This window comes from Choloepus didactylus, chromosome 4 (genome assembly GCF_015220235.1).
Source record: "Choloepus didactylus isolate mChoDid1 chromosome 4, mChoDid1.pri, whole genome shotgun sequence".
Lineage (NCBI taxonomy): Eukaryota > Metazoa > Chordata > Mammalia > Pilosa > Megalonychidae > Choloepus > Choloepus didactylus.
This window is the reverse complement of record NC_051310.1, coordinates 62,458,539-62,475,124: the sequence shown is the minus strand read 5'-3', so window position 1 is coordinate 62,475,124 and position 16,586 is coordinate 62,458,539. Positions and strand designations below refer to the sequence as shown.

General features: G+C 38.7%; 2 protein-coding genes and 1 pseudogene across 3 annotated transcripts in view; 2 read left to right on the top strand and 1 right to left on the bottom strand.

The window, feature by feature from the left end:
* MAP4K5 (mitogen-activated protein kinase kinase kinase kinase 5) overlaps positions 1-12,072 on the bottom strand; it is a 152,803-nt gene extending 140,731 nt beyond the window's left edge. For both annotated transcript variants that reach the window (XM_037832758.1, XM_037832759.1), the window contains exons 1-2: positions 11,902-12,072; positions 11,445-11,660 (exon numbers count right to left, since the gene is read on the bottom strand). In XM_037832758.1, coding sequence (XP_037688686.1) covers positions 11,445-11,552 — 108 coding nt within the window. In that variant the 5' untranslated portion in view covers positions 11,553-11,660; positions 11,902-12,072. The remainder of the gene's footprint in view (positions 1-11,444; positions 11,661-11,901) is intronic.
* LOC119530879 lies at positions 7,866-8,994 on the top strand (annotated as a pseudogene).
* Positions 12,073-12,202: 130 nt separating the features above from the next.
* ATL1 (atlastin GTPase 1) overlaps positions 12,203-16,586 on the top strand; it is a 146,143-nt gene continuing 141,759 nt past the window's right edge. Inside the window, exon 1 of the mRNA XM_037832753.1 lies at positions 12,203-12,355. The gene's annotated coding sequence lies outside the window, so the exon portion shown is untranslated. The remainder of the gene's footprint in view (positions 12,356-16,586) is intronic.

The window sequence follows — 16,586 nt, the reverse complement described above, 5'->3', positions numbered from 1 at the left end:
TTATGTACCATACAAGTTGTTGCATAAATCCCAAGGAAACCAGTTCCAATAAGATTGTCAAATTTATGTGAACAAAATATAGTAAGGGGGATACATACAGCCTATTCTCCACATGAAAATCTAAAAACAGTAGTCATCTATTAATACAACATTTATTCATTTAGCACTTCTTAGGCATCAAGTACTTTAGGCATGAGGGCAGTACTGGAGTGATGATAGCAGGGAATCACAAAAATGAATAAAATATTTGTATCTGTGCTGGTTGAATTTCAGTTACAGATTTTAGATCAATAAAGGAAAATTTTTTTAGAACAACTAAAATTGCCTAAAAAGGAACCAACTGCTTCTAAGCATAATAGACTCTTGATTATTTAAATAAGAGGTTAAATGACCATTTATCAAAGATGAGATGGGAGATATATGTACTGTGTAAGAGATCCCATTCAGCTCCCAAGGTCCTTAATTTTTTGGAGCAAGTTATTTCCAAGATGATTTCTGAAAGTTGAGTTACACAGGTCTGGACAGAAGCTCCCTCTCCCATGGAAAAAGGCTGTACTGCAAGGTTTCCCTCACTACCAAACAGACAAATTCAGAGCCAGAGGCCAGACCCTTAGGTGATCCAAAGACTGTCTACATGACTTTTATCTCAAGACATACTAATACCTGAAAAAAGTCTGAAAAGATGTTTAACAGACTAAAGTCTTCTCCCCAGTATGTTAGACACTGTCTTGTCTCTGAAAAGACATATGTGTATATGTCCTTAATATGAACAAAAACAAGTCTGGAAAGATATACACAATACTTACCTCTTGGAAGGATACAGGTAATTTTTCACTTTTCCCTACATCATAGTTTTCCAATAAACACGTATTACCTAAAAGGAAAAGAAGGCTATCTCTGCCGAAGCAAGGAAGGGAAAGGCAAAGACAGGAGGGCAAGTCCTACCCATGGATCTATGCTACTGCAAAAAGAATTCTAGGATCTGGAAAAAAACTAAGGGACCCAAACATCTCCACCACCAACTATAATTGCAAGCTTAAAATGCCAAAGTTATCAATAATTCACTGAAAGTTATCTCTTTTAAATTAAGTACGGTATGTTCACATTGGATTCTTTTTTATTTTGATGAAGGGGGAGCAAGAAGGCACAGAGCACCTGAAAAAAAGGGATACATGTATATGAAAAGTGACACAGTAGTTCATGAGACAAAGTTGGAAGTCACAATCATTCTCAGGCAGCCGTTTTACCTTCAATTAGACAGAGGCAAACAGAAATAACTAGCCAGTGCTACAAAAGGAGGCAGTCTATGCTATGTGTTTGAAATAATTAGCATTTTGCTTATTTTAATTTATAATGGGATTACAGAACCTAGTCTAAAGGACTCAGTTAACCTAAGTAACAATAACTATAAATCTAAAATTCCAACAAAATGAAGGCAAGAGAAGGCACAGAGGGAAGGGTGTCTGACAACCAAAAAAAGAGTTTATGCTTTTAGTTATTCGGATGGTAGGGCGACTATCAGCAAGGTCATACTATAGTAAAGGCAAATCAAGCCTGGTCCAGCAAACATGGGAGTAACAAATGGGGGGGGGGACTAGAAAGAAGTACCTCTGAAAACTGGTGCTGAGACTGAAGCTGAGATGTACATACAAATCAGTCCATCAAATTGCTTACCACTTAGCAGAAGGGTAAAGCTGCCAAGCCTCATCTAACTATCTGGTCTCAGTTTGTATATAGCTTATTACGTGCTAGGTCATGTGTTAAGTGCTATGTATATAGGGGTGAATTAAAAGATTCAGTCCTCAGGCAGCTTAGTATAGTGGAAGGAGAAAATACTGTTAAGTCAGAAGATCTGGATTCCAGTTCTCATAGTACCATGTACCAACAGTAAGATCGAGCACAAACAGTAAGTTTCTTCTTGGGTAAAATGGGGGCGATAATATCATTTGTCCCATCTACCTCATAGCATTATTGTGAGAAATAAATAATATGTTGATTGTGAAGTCACTCAATCATTTTAATCCAATTTCATTTTTATAAAAATGTTGGGAGGGGGCTGGTATGACTCACTATTGGCCCAAATACCTCCAAAGATACCCAGCCATCAGCCTGGCTTCCCACATCATCTTTTCAAAAACCTCTGCAGAGAATCAGATATGTAACAGAAACAGAGTTGTATTAGGTCTCACTTCATCTCGCCCTTTTCAGGGAGGTATGTACCTCTTTAATAACTTAAATATTACTTCAAATAACTGGAAATAGTAAATCCATAATAGTAACACTTCATGCTAATAAAGCATGCTTTCTAATAACACACTAAAGTGCACAAATACTCAAAATAGTCCAAGTGCCTGCTCCAATTTATCTGATCTTGGACTAAATTCTTGAATTGATAATGAAGCGCTAAAAACACAAGTATCACGTGTTAATAGGCTTCATATTTCTCTTCCTGTGAATTTGGTCTGTAACCACAATTTAAAATTTAGAAGTGAAACCTTCTAAAATTTTGAAAACAAAAGTAAAAAAAAAAATTTTTTTAAGTCAACTTGGATTCCACCCCATTCGTCTTCACCAAAATCACTGCAAACAACTGCTAAAGTGAAAATGCTAAGCTTATGTAAATAAGAACTAGAATATTAGCTGTATTTTAAGCCCAAGGTGGAAGCTATATCCACTAGTCAACTTTGGAACCGTAATTTATACATCTGCACCAGTGATGGGACTGTTTTATGTCTATCTTCACTTAGCGGAAAGTACTTTCGAGACTTCTTTATAGATTTTACAACATTCTTATGAAAGTAGAAAGGAGTTTTAAAATAATTTGCCCCCAGTTATGGTCCAGAGTTTCACATCCACCCTCAGAACCATGGTTTTTTTTTCAGGCAGTCACAAAACACTAAGAAAAATAAATACTAAGTAAGATTTTAACCAGATGATTTATAAAATAGTAAATCTATAAGAGTAACACTTCATGCTAATAAAGCATGCTTTATTTCCACAGTAACCTTACACTACTTAACCTAAATAACTTTTAATTAGATATCCATTAGCCTAATTAAAAACATTATTTCAAATAAGATTTCTGAAGCATATTCCTTTACCTCTCATTTTCTATTGTTAACCTATTTTTCCAAGTTATTCACTCTCACACCCTAACAATGAAAACCAATAGTCTCTCATAATGGGAGACTATCAGGACATGAAAAGGGTAGTAAATTCACACAAACTGTCTTACTATCAAAAAAAATAATAAAATGTGTGATGTTTTGATACCAAACATCAGAGAAATAAAAAGCAGCCTATACATTCTGTATCATCTTCAAATTTGGGGCCAATTAGGCATCTCAACAGAAAATCAGGCTTACAAAAAAATGACACAGGAATCGCTAACCCATACCCAACTGCTGCAACTAATTTAAAGTCACAATGTCCTGCAGGCTTGCATCAGTCAATGAGCTATGATGATGTCTGTATCTAAGTTCTAATTTCTGCCCCAACTTTAAAATTTAGCTGTCGAGACAAGTTCAGGTGATTCAATGAGGAAGAGAGATTTAAGACTTTCTTTGATTACCCAGATATTTACTTGGCTGACTCCCCCACCTCCTTCAAGTCTTTGCTCAGATCTATCCTTCTCAATGAGGCCTACCATGACCATGTTTATATAATTCCCCAACCTGCTTCCCGCATCCCACCCTAACATTCCTGATCCCCTTTAATGTGCAATCTTTTCTTTTTTCCATATCTTCAATTGCCTTCTCACATATTACACAACAAATTTATTACATTTCTTGTTTCTTTCTCCTCCACTAGAATGCATGTTCTGCAAGGACAGGAGTTTTTGTCCCAAGGACAGGACTCAGATGTATCCCAAGGTCCCAGAAAAGTGTCTGGCGCTTAAGAGGCCCTCTTTAAATATTTGTTAAATGTTGAATACTCCTTTGTACCCTGGCATCCCAGTTCTCCATCCCAGCTCCCTGTTCATCAATATGCCTCACCCTAACCAAGTTCATATGGAACAACTGGGCCTGGGAACCAATGAAAGTGGCTCTACTTCAGATATAAGAAAGAGGAGAATGAGAGAGGAAAGGAGACTTCACTTTTATACCTACCCTAGTCCCTGTCAAGCCACCCTAAATTTCTGCCTTTTATCTCCTTTTTAAGTTCTCAACTACTCTCAAATTCTTTCTCCAGATTTCCTTCTCTAAGAAATTCCTTGAATTCTTTCTCTAAACTTAGCAAACCTCTTGGCCATTTGGATGATAAGACCAAGTTAAAGAATGGTAATTTAATGCTGTAATCACTCACTCTCAAAGGAAGGAAATGAAACAGAAACAGGGAGAAATATTTATGTGCTTGATTTCTTTTTCCTTCATGGTCAAGCTGCTTCAAGGAGTAGACTACATTCCCCCTACTTCCTCACTAACCATTCACACATCAACTCTTCTACTCTTAATTGACCCTTTCCATTCCTTACTTCCATGGCCATTATGCTGCTCACACCTTCAATACATTTATTGAGCACATACTATGTGTTAGGATCTGTGCTAGCCTAGCTGATTCAGTGGTAGACATAAGGCCCCTGTTTCTCTATCAACAATGAAGAATGATGAGTATCATGACAAGAATGGCACAAAAAGCTAAGAAAACATATAGCAGATAGATAGGACCTAATCTAAGGGATGATTAGATTAAAGATGAAAATACAATGTTTAAACAAAGACCCAAAGAGCAGACAGGCAGGAGAGGGGAAGAGGAAGAGTGTTCTAGGAAAAGGCAATAGTATCTACAAAAACCTGAAGGACATAGAATAGAGTGTCATATGAGGAAATGAAAGAAGTTCAATATGGCTAGAGTGTCAAGACAGGTAGGACCTTAAAAGGCAAGTTATTCTAAATACTTTATTCTATGGTCAAGGGGAATAAAGGGGAAGCGACACAAATCCTCAGATTTATACTTTTTGGAAGATCAATCATTCTCTTCACTGCAGGCAGAATAGAAAGGAAAAATAATGGAAACGGGATAATAGAGACGAGCTTTTGGAACTCTTGGTTTCTATAAAAAGAACATCCTCACACCTCTCTGCTTCTTCTCAGACACCTTCAATATATTATTTCCTTTTGCCACCCCTCTAAGACCACGGCCTATCCTCAACTCTCTGATAAAGTCTCCCTGAGAGACTTCACCTATACTTCAAAACTACCACCCTTAAAGTGGTAATGACTCCCAAACCTGTATCCCTAGTTCAGAACTCTCAAAGCTAGAGGTAAATTTCCTGCTACCTATTAGACAAATCTACCTATGCAATGCCATATGTTCAAAACGAAACACAAGATCCAAAACCCACAAATTTGGTAATTCCTAACTCTTCTGATGGCACCAATGTGGTCACCCAAGACAGAAATTCTAAATGCCATCCATTATCTTTCCCACCCCACTATCCCCCATCTCCAAGCATTTTTGATCGTCTTATAGATATGACTCAAATCTAACCTTTCCATTCATTCCCTGTACCAATGCCTAAATTTAGGCTTGCATAAACTCTCACCTGTATTATTCAATAAGATCTCTATACTTCTAGCCACTTTGTCCAATCTATCCTCTACACCACTAGAGATTGCCCCCTGAAGTGCTGCTTTAGTCTACAAGAAAAAGTCCATATTCATTGACATGACATACAAGGTCCATTATCTGGCCCCTTCTTGTCAGAAAATACTCTGTTCTCCTTTCCATCTATGATATTTCTGCCAGGCTTGATCATACTGAATCTGGAATGCAGATGCAGACCACTCAAAACTCATCATGGGTCTTCAAGCCTTCATGTGTTTAACACATACTATTCCCACAGCCTGTAATATCTTTCTCCATCCTGTCTGCCTGGAAACCACCTGCATCCTTTCCAAATCCAGTTAATGTCCCCAACTGTGAGTCTTCCCTGGTCCATGTCACAGTTACCTCTCCTTTCTTTCTTACTTTTCCCCATTCCCAATGAAGACAAAGTGGTTATTTATTCCTCTGATTCCATATAGCTTCTCTTCTGCTAAGGCACTTGCCAAATTGAGTGTTTACATGTCTGTTTTCCTAACTAAATTATATGTTCCTCATTTCATCCTCTTTCTCATGTTTGCATCCCTATACCCTAACACACAGCACATTTCTGAAATGAATACTTACAGAAGTGTGCTGTATCAGGTTTTGTCTCTATACAATGGGATCCTGGGATATGCTCCAAAGTGCCTAAAGCCATTTCAGAATTGGGACTCAGCTTGGGCAGGGTGTAAGGGGAGGGCACATATAAGGGATGGGTTCACTACAACAGACCCAGTTCACCTGGCATCCAGATGATCCCAAGGAAATGATAAAACTACATGAAATTGGGATGATGAATGCACAACTATATGATGGTACTGTGAACAGCTGTCTGTATACCACTGATAATTGCATGATATGTGAATATATCTCAATAAAACTGAATTTAAAAACAAAACAAAACAAAAACTACATGACAAAGATTTCTACACAAATCATACCACTATTATTGCAAACAAAAAATTTTAATGGGCAATAACAAATACAAAATTTAGAGTGATTAAATGAAGTTTCATTCAATAGGACACTTAAAAATGGTATTTTTAAAGAATATTTAATGACCATAGAAAATGCTGGTCATTCCAGTCAAATGGAAAAAAGAGAAACATCATGATCCCAATTTTATAAAAACCATTTTTTGAAACATATTTTTTTTTTAAAATTTAGGGGGAAAAGTCTGAAATAAATGGTATTAAATTACTAATAGTGTTTATCTCTGGGTAATTTTCTACAACTAATATCATTCAACAAATACTTACTGAGCACCTAAGTGTTTGCTATTGTACAGTGATAAGCAGGAGACATCTGTTCCTGTCTTTCTGGAGCAAAACAAGTCTTACTTCTCTGGCCTCTAAGCTGGGAGCAATTTTGGTACAAATATTTGGATAAAAATGGCCCAACTGGCTTACACTAATGTTGACAGTGAACTATATCATGACTCTTTGATGGTTTCAGATTACTGTAGGATAGTAGGTACTACAGACACTAAACTTACCCTTCCTGTTAGCAGTAATTACAAATAAAATTTGCCAAGTTGACGTTTAATTCTTCATCCATCTTCCCCACCAAATTCCTTCGCTCTTTTGTGCTTTTTTCCCCCTCTACCATTTCCTGCTCTTGCCCTCAATGATTTGCCCCATTTATCTATAAGAATTTTTATATCCCTCTTCCTTTTTCAACCAGGAAACAGCCAACTAAATATTGACCTCTCCCCTCTCAGGGATTCTCAGGAAAGAATGAAGTTTCAGAGGGGATCTGTGATTTTGAAGAATTCACAAAGAATCTCAATGCTTTATTTAGTCCTTTTGAAGGTCCTGCTTCATAAGACACCCTAGGTATAAAAAAAAAAGTGAGGATAATATCCAACTAGAACAGTGACTAATTTACCTTCATTATTCCTCACTGTAATTATTATTTTACTAGTATATATCAGATTGCAAATACTTCTAAAACTCCCTAGGATTTTCAGCTCATTCGAAACACAGTAATAAATGCCAAAATGACTCTAATCACCCTGAGTTTAATTAAAAACTTCAGCACTATAGTCTGAACATTACTTGTCTTTATGCATAACAAGGAGTAAATATGAATTGACAAAAAATATGAATTGACAAAATTCTATAGGACAGAAATCACTGATAATAGATACACTATGAAACTTTTCCAGAAATATTTTCCCAAAGAACTCAAATAATTGAAATTTGTAATAAAAATGCACATACAGGCTTCATAATAGGCACTATGGGAATATACAGAATATTAAATGCTAACTTAGAGCTATGCTGTCAAAAGCATATGCTCAAGAGGAAGCTGTTCCTGAAGTGAGAGCAGGAAGAACCCGGGCAGCCCTAGGAACAGAAATCCAGGCATGGAGATTGATCCTGCGGGAGAAAGGGGTTCATCAAGGCAGATAACCTAAAATGATTCCTGCATAAAAAATTACAAAGTGTGAAGAGCTCCATGCTATCGCTGTGTCAGACAGAGATGGAGCGCTTATTAAAGTGAGCAATGATAATGCCCCAGAGCATTCTTTAAGACCTGTTTTTTTTTTTTTTCATTTTATTGAGATATATTCACATACCACGCAGTCATACAAAACAAATCATACTTTCGATTGTTCACAGTACCATTACATAGTTGTACATTCATCACCTAAATCAATCCCTGACACCTTCATTAGCACACACACAAAAATAACAAGAATAATAATTAGAGTGAAAAAGAGCAATTGAAGTAAAAAAGAACACTGGGTACCTTTGTCTGTTTGTTTCCTTCCCCTATTTTTCTAGTCATCCATCCATAAACTAGACAAAGTGGAGTGTGGTCCTTATGGCTTTCCCAATCCCATTGTCACCCCTCATAAGCTACATTTTTACACAACTGTCTTCGAGATTCATGGGTTCTGGGTTGTAGTTTGATAGTTTCAGGTATCCACCACCAGCTACCCCAATTCTTTAGAACCTAAAAAGGGTTGTCTAAAGTGTGCGTAAGAGTGCCCACCAGAGTGACCTCTCGGCTCCTTTTGGAATCTCTCCGCTACTGAAGCTTATTTCATTTCCTTTCACATCCCCCTTTTGGTCAAGAAGATGTTCTCCGTCCCATGATGCCAGGTCTACATTCCTCCCCGGGAGTCATATTCCACGTTGCCAGGGAGATTCACTCCCCTGGGTAAGACCTGGTTTCTCATCTACTTTTGCCCTCTCAACAGACCAAAGGAGCAAACCGGGGACTTTCAAAAAACAAAAGTATTATCTGTTACTATAACACCAATCAGGTGGCTCAATTTAATTGTTTACCTTTGGTGGTCAGTTTCATAGCCAGCAGCAATGACAACACAGGATTGTCAGTCTAGAAAAGGAACTTGCTCCATTATTTAAAGAACTGAGACAAGCTGTGGAAGTTTCTTAATGTGACAGTGGATTTGATATGTATCTTATCTTCATTATATCAGACCTAGTATCAATCCAGCAATCTTTAGATCATAATAATACTTGTATCTATGTACTCAAGAAAGGGCCCCCTTTCCACCTTATACTAAGAAAGAGCGTATAGATAAAATTTCTGAACAGATTGCTATATTTCCTTGTGTAGGTAGGGTCTTTTCTTATTTAGTGAGATTCTGGAAGCATTACAAAAATAGTTCAGCCTATCTCAGCTCCCATGGAGTTAGTTCAATCACCAAATATGAATAAGATTCTCTTCAGTGGATCAGAATCAAAGTGGTACGTTGGTCCACTTGAACCATTAAGTGCTCCCTGTTACATAATACTACCAGGCCTTCAAAGTAAAGCAGACCCTTTTTATTGTGAATAATAATGAGGACATATTTTTCTTCATATTAAGTTGTATTTCTTTGCATTGAATATAAGGAAGATAAAATGGTTTAGTAAAAGTAATAAAATCAGTTATAATCACAGACTTTCCTATGCATACATTATTTCGCAGAGTAGACAAGTATTACTAATTATTTGATTCTTCCTAGAGGGTGCTACTCTTTACCTAAAATGCAAATTATAACTAATGGGCTTTTCCCCTACTCTGCTAACTATAACAAACCAGTGTTTTAATATTTGTGTGTTCTTTATAAAATTTAGACGTGATTTCTTATTGACGTGTTTCCAATATTAATATGCATATAAACATAATACAATCATTTTTTTCATACATGAGTACAGTAGGATAGTATAGTATTTTTAAGAGTTAATAAAAAGAAAATATATACTCAGAGAGCTAGGTAACAGAATCACTGATAGTCATTTCTTCATCAAAGTTTTAGGAAGCACTTGCTCTATGTCAGACATAATTCTAGGCATTATTAGATAAAATGGTGAGCAAAACAGATAAAAATCTCTGCCCTCATGGAGTATTTTGGTAGAAACAAAATTTTCACTATTATGTTATTAACATGAACTGAATTGAAATGGTCTAATACACTATGAATCATAAGACAAAGATGACTAAAAAGTGGGACAGAGAAGGCAAATAGGAATTTCCATTTTTAAAAGCACATTCCCCAAAAGGGCTAATCCTTGAATAAACAAGAGTTTAATTACCTCTAATTCTACACAAAGGAGAAGATTCCGTGATAATTATCCACTTTGAATTCAAAGGTATTCAAGAGGCAAGAACCTGGAACTTGTAAACCCCAGTACCTAGTACAGTGCCTAATACAGAAGACTCAAATGTCTGCTTAAGGAGTAAAAAGCCTATCCGTCATTTTTTTATCTCAGTAGAATCAAACAGGGCTAGAGCTGTAATAATACCATCTTGAATTGTTACTATCAATAGGGAAGAAATTAAACAAAAGCAAATAAGTAGAAAGAAGGGATTTTTCCTTCCTATTACCATTTGTGCCAGAACAACATACCCTAGGGGAGTCTACTGGTTAATAACCCTTATGAAACAAGATCATTTCAGCTATATACAGGAATGTTGTTTGGTTGTTTAGAATAATAGGATATATATCATTATTAAATCCAATAAACAAAACTGTTCCAAAGTCAAAGAAAATTTCCCTTACTACCCATGAGTTGCATTAAAGCTCTCTTTTTGAAACAGAGAACAAAAGCCTAAGGCAATCTCAGACAATCTCTCTCCTCTTGATCCTTCAAGAACTCAATCGATTTAAGGAACTGGGCTTGCTTCTCTATGATTTTTTTTTTTTTTTAATCCTAAACTAAGAGTAACTCGCCCTCATCATTTGTCTCAAACACAAAAAGACACAATAAAAAGGCAGCAGCTCTTCTCTACTCTTGACTATGGGATGTTACAAATCCCAAAGAGAGGAACCACTAAAGCAGGAAAAAAAAAAATCAGCAAGTTTATATTATCTTTTTTATCATCAACCAGATACAAATGATCAAACCAGGAAAAGCATCTTCCTACATGGGATAATGTTTGTACATGGTGACCTAGTATTAGACTGCTTTTAAAATTTAAACACAAGGTTTCATATAACTTTTCAATCAAGCTCATGGTTTAAAACAAGTTTTTTAAAAGTGCAAATATCTGAATGTCAATATTCTTTCCTGTGTACTATCTTTCGTGTTATATTTCCAGGGTAATACCTGAACATCCTAAGTGCGACTCCATAAAGATTCAAACTCTCTTCAATACCATGAGTATTAACTCCACATACAAGAAAAGTACAAAAGAGGCTTTCAAAAGTGTGGTTAGTTCTACTTGCTGATAGCGAGAAGAGCAAGCAATTAACGGAACAAACGGGACCCCAGCCACTTCATCTCTAAAATGCAACAATAAAAGCATCCTTCCCTCTTCTCATACTTCGCCAGAAAGTGGCCGAGCATCCGACCGCAGGAGAGGAGCCAGCTTTCCGGCCGGGATTCGGCCTGCCTCACCTTATAGACGTCCCCGTAGGTGCCGCTGCCGACCCTCTGGACGAGCTCATAGTCCTGCTGCGGGTTTCGCCTCAGGATGTCCGCGGCGGGCCGCAGCGGGGCCTCCATCTTCGCTCAGGGCCCGGGCCCGCCGGTTCTGCCCCCGGTGCCCCAATTCCCGCTAACGAGGACGAGTAGCGCCACTTCCCAACATGGAGCCTCTGCCCCCAGCTCCGCCTGCACAAGGGACGAGCAAAGGCAGGTCGGCGCTGTGGGCAACGTCCCGGAGCGGCCCGGGCCACCACGGCCCAGCCCCGTCCCCTTCCGGCCCACCAGGAGCTAGGGAAGACGCGGGCCTGGGAGGGTCCCCAAGCGCCAGGCAGCTCCGTCCCAGTCGCGGCCTCTCCTCCTCCCCAGGCGCCCGCGAACCGACCGGCCCGGCCTCCCGCCCCGCGAGATCCCCAAGCTGGCTCCGTACCTGAGAGGGCGGCCCCGCTCTTTGTTAAGTGCAGAGCCCCAGACCAAACCTTCTTCCTCGCCGGCGCCCGCGCCCTCCTCTCTAGCGCCCGCCGGCCGCCGCCTGTCCGCCGTGCCTCGCGTCCTCTCGCAGGCGGCGGAGGCGCGTACCGTCGCCGCTGCCGCCGCACCACGTTCCCCACCCGGGGCTGCGTCACCGAGAGATACGTCTCCGGCTAGTGTGGGTCGGCGCCGAGCTGCCCGCCCGAGCGCGCCGGCCGCGGGACCAGAGTGCCGCTCTGAGGCCTTGTCGGGACACTACATCCTCCCGGCTGGGCCGCCACGGCCCCACCGCGCCCCCCTGCCCGGAGGGCCTTTTCAGGGCCCTGGCTCTGCTGCCTGCTCTCAGAGATTAGGGACTTTCCTGGGCATCCGTGGGCTGACGGGCCTCGGCCAACCGCCCCCAGACTTGTCAGGTAAACTTGGGGGGTGACGGGTAAAGGGAGAATGGGGGGCACGAGGGCGAAGGGAACGCAACCCTCATCACATTCAACACAGAAAACATAAGTTGAGGACACTGGGCCAAAAGTTACCTGGCAGTGGGACGCGGGGAAGGAGGTGGAGGAGTGCCAAGTTAACTAAGCTGTGGCACACCCTACTGCACCTTCCTGTTTTGCAAACCATTCCCAGTGGTAGCAGTTTAAGTGTGTCTACACACCTGCACAACCTGTCTTTTACGGAATTTTTCCGGAACATTTCTAAAAGTCTAAATTCCTGGGAAGTCTCTGTGGTCTTTATTCCTGTTGGACAGGCGGTGCCTCGCGGCGAGTATGCACCTTTAGTGGGATCTGGATTTCTGTAGAAGCTATAACTAAGTCAGCCTCGTTCTAGCTCTTTCACTTCCTTCGAATGTGATCTGAGACAAGATACCGTATTTGGCAATATCTCATTGTCCTTATCTTGCAGCTTGAAGAGGGTAAGGTTCTGCATCTGACTCTCCAAGAAAATGTTCATAAAACATGTTACAGGATTAGAAAGAGAGTTATCAAATATAAGAGATTTTTAAATACTTGATAACAATGCACAGAGTAACAGGAATTCAGGGAAGTAATTTGGCTAATATTTCACAAGCAGTTTTGCAGTTTCAGTTCCAGCCTTGTTTTTAAGGTGGAAATAAACTTGCTAGGTTTATGTATACTGGCAACGTCATCTCTAGAGCCCAGGAGTGGTCATGAACAGTAAAACCAGATAACATTCGCACTGCATTTTGTGACTGAAAAGTAACAAAAGAGCAAGTTACAGATGTTGGTGTGTGGCTTTGAGCATCCAATTATGTTTTTGGGTAATGTATTCTTATTGTTGATAAACTGTAATCAATTGGATAATATAGAAATTGAATTCACACCTTACCAAGAAAGGGACTATATGTGTTTTCTTGTGGTCCATGCACAAAGGACACTTATTTGGGGAACATAAGTAAGCCCAGACTTACATATTCCATGGACAAAGCCTATGTGTTTACTGCACTGAAAAAAAATTTGTTGAAGAACAGTTCCTTCTTTCAAAGCTTCTTGGCACTTGTTTTGGTGGACACATAGTTTTGGCTTCAATCACTCAAAATCTTTTCAAATGTTCTATTGGTATCCTAGTACTTGTTTACTGTTATAGATTCATTTTTTTTCCCCTCTGACTCTATAAGCATTGATCTTTTCCCTAGTTTAAAATTTTATTTATTTATTTATTTATACTTGCATCATTCCACAAAGAATTTGAGGCAGTGAACAGAAAATACATACCATGACAAAATAATAAAAATATGACGAAATTGGCATGAGGTTAAGGAGAGGGAACATAGGATACCATAACAATGCAACTAATTGGCCAAAGCAGAAGGTTTATAGAGTTTTTAGGTCAAAATGAGCCAATTAATCAAGAGAGGAGCCCATCTTTTCCTGATGCAGCGGCTTCAGAAAAATGCACTTCACAAGTCTTCATAAAGTGGAAACTCTGAACGCCCAGTTTGAAATAAAGATAGAGACATCCATCTGAAAATCCTTCAAGAATGTTATTCTTGAAATACAGCATTTGATATGAATTAGGCAGTAAAAATTTTGAGGTCATAGGCTTTAATAAGACCCTCATGGAGTACAGATATTTTATGTTGCCAATAAAGGCAGAGCCATATGTTTTGACTATCAACCTAGAGGCGGATAGCATTGGGAAAAAGTCAGGATTCTACGTGATGGTTAAAAAATGTGTCTGTTAAAATCATACTTGTACCACAATTGATGCAAGGAGGAAAACATTTGCTTAATACTAACTCCAAAAGAATCTTAAGGATTTTTAATACTGGTTAAGTTAATTATAACAAGATCAGTGAAGTCTTAGCTGGTGGGTTAAATATTTATTGTTAGTAAAGAAATTCAAATTCTGTTTCCTTAAAATAAACATACAATGAGTAAATTCATTTTTTAAAATGCATTTTATTGAGATATATTCACACACCATATGATCCACCCAAAGTATACAATCATTGACTCACAGTAATATCATATAGTTGTGCATTCATCGCTACAATCAATTTGAGAACATTTTCATTACTCCAAAATAAAGAAAAAATAAAAATCAATACCCCAAATATTTCATACCCCTTAGCCCCCCCTACTATTTATATGTATCTTTTTTGTCTTTATTTTATTACTCATCTGCCCATACACAGAATAAAGGGAGTGTCAGTCACAAGATTTTTACAATCACATGGTCACACAATAAAAGTTATATAGTTATACAATCATCATCAAGAATCAAGGCTATTGCATTACAGTTCAACAGTTTCAGATATTTCCTTCTAGATATTCTAATACACTAGAAACTTAAAGGAATATCTATATAATGCATAAGAATTACCTCCAGAATGATCTCTCAACTCTATTTGAAATCTTTTAGCCACTGAAACTTTATTTTGTTTCCTTTCTTTTCCCCCTTTTGGTCAAGAAGGCATTCTCAATCTTACAGTGCCAGGGCCAGGCTCATCCCTGGGAATCATGTCCCATGTTGCCAGAGAGACTTACAAACCTGGGAGTCATGTCCCACATAGGGGGAAGGGTTGTGAGTTTATTTGCAGAGTTGGTTGAGAGAGAGGGGCCAGATCTGAGCAACAAAAGAGGTTCTCTGGGAGTGACACTTAGGCATAATTATACATAGGTTTAGCTTCTCCTTTGCAGGAATAAGTTTTGTAAGAGCAAGCCCCAAGATTGAGGGCTTGACTCATCAAACTGGGAGTCCCCAATGCCTGTGAGCATATCAGGGATTCCCCAGGGGAGGAAGTTTAATATTTCCACATTTTTCTCCAGTCCCTCAAGGGGACTTTGCAAATACTTTTTTATTTTCTGCCCAAAATACTGAGAGATGTATTGGGGTATCCCATTAACCTGTACAGAATAACAAGATCTCATTCCCTAGGTTACTATAATTATGATGTTTAAATAAACTGACCATACAGATTAAGTTAGATAGTGTGCTACAGAGAATATAAATTTTTTACCAAATGAACATCTCTTAAATAACAGTTAAAACTCAGGAACAGATGTGACTGCTATAAGAGCTCACAATCTACAGATCATTACAATAAACCTTATTGAACATTCTGGTCTCCTGTATCTTTGATTGCCCAATCTCTGCCCATGTTCTATCCCCTGATAACCTGTCTCTTGAATTCAATTCTCAACATTTGCTCATTATAGTTAATTTATGTTAGTGAGATCTTACAATATTTGTCCTTTTGTTTCTGGCTTATTTCACTCAACATAATGTCCTCAAGTTTCATTCACCTAGTTGCATGTTTCACAACTTCATTCCTTCTTACAGCTGTTCAATTTTCCATTGTATGTACACACCACAGTTTGCCCTTCCCTTCACCCTTTGATGTACCCTTAGGCTGCTTCCATTCATTGCAAATCGTGAATACTGCCACCATAAACACCAGTGTGCAAATGCCTATTCATGTCCCTGCTTCCAGTTCTTCCAAGTATTTACCAAATAACAGGGTTGCAGGATCATATGGCAACCTTACACTTAGCCTCCTGTGGAACCACAACATTGCCCTACAGATGGGCTGCACCATTCTACTTCCTTACCAACAGTAAATAGGTATAGCTCTCTCTCCACATCTCTCCAGGACTCGCATCTTTCTCTTTGTTTTTTAAAGTTTTATTCACACACCATACAATCCATCCAAAGTGAACATGCAGTAGTAGCTCCTGGTATAATCACATAGTTATGTTTTCACCACTACAATCTATATGAGAACATTTCCATTCCTTCTGTAAAAAAAGAAGAGAAAAAAATATAAAAGAACAAAAATAAATAAATAAAATAGGAGAAACAACAACAACAACAAGAATCCCATACCCTTCCCTTATGTCCCCCTCTGTTGACAGTTAGCTTTGGTGTATGGCCTTTGTTACAATTAATGGAAGAATATTATAATGTTACTGTTAACATAAACCCTAGTTTGCATTGATTGTATTTTTTGCCATATACAATCCCATTTTCACCACCTTGCAATGTTGACATTCTCTTGTTCTCCCTCATGTAAAACCTTTCTTATATTTCTGCATTTCATCACCATCATTGTCCACTCCAGTTTTTGCTAAGTTATACAGTCCCACTTTTTATCCTCTATCTTTCCTTCTGGTGTCGTACATG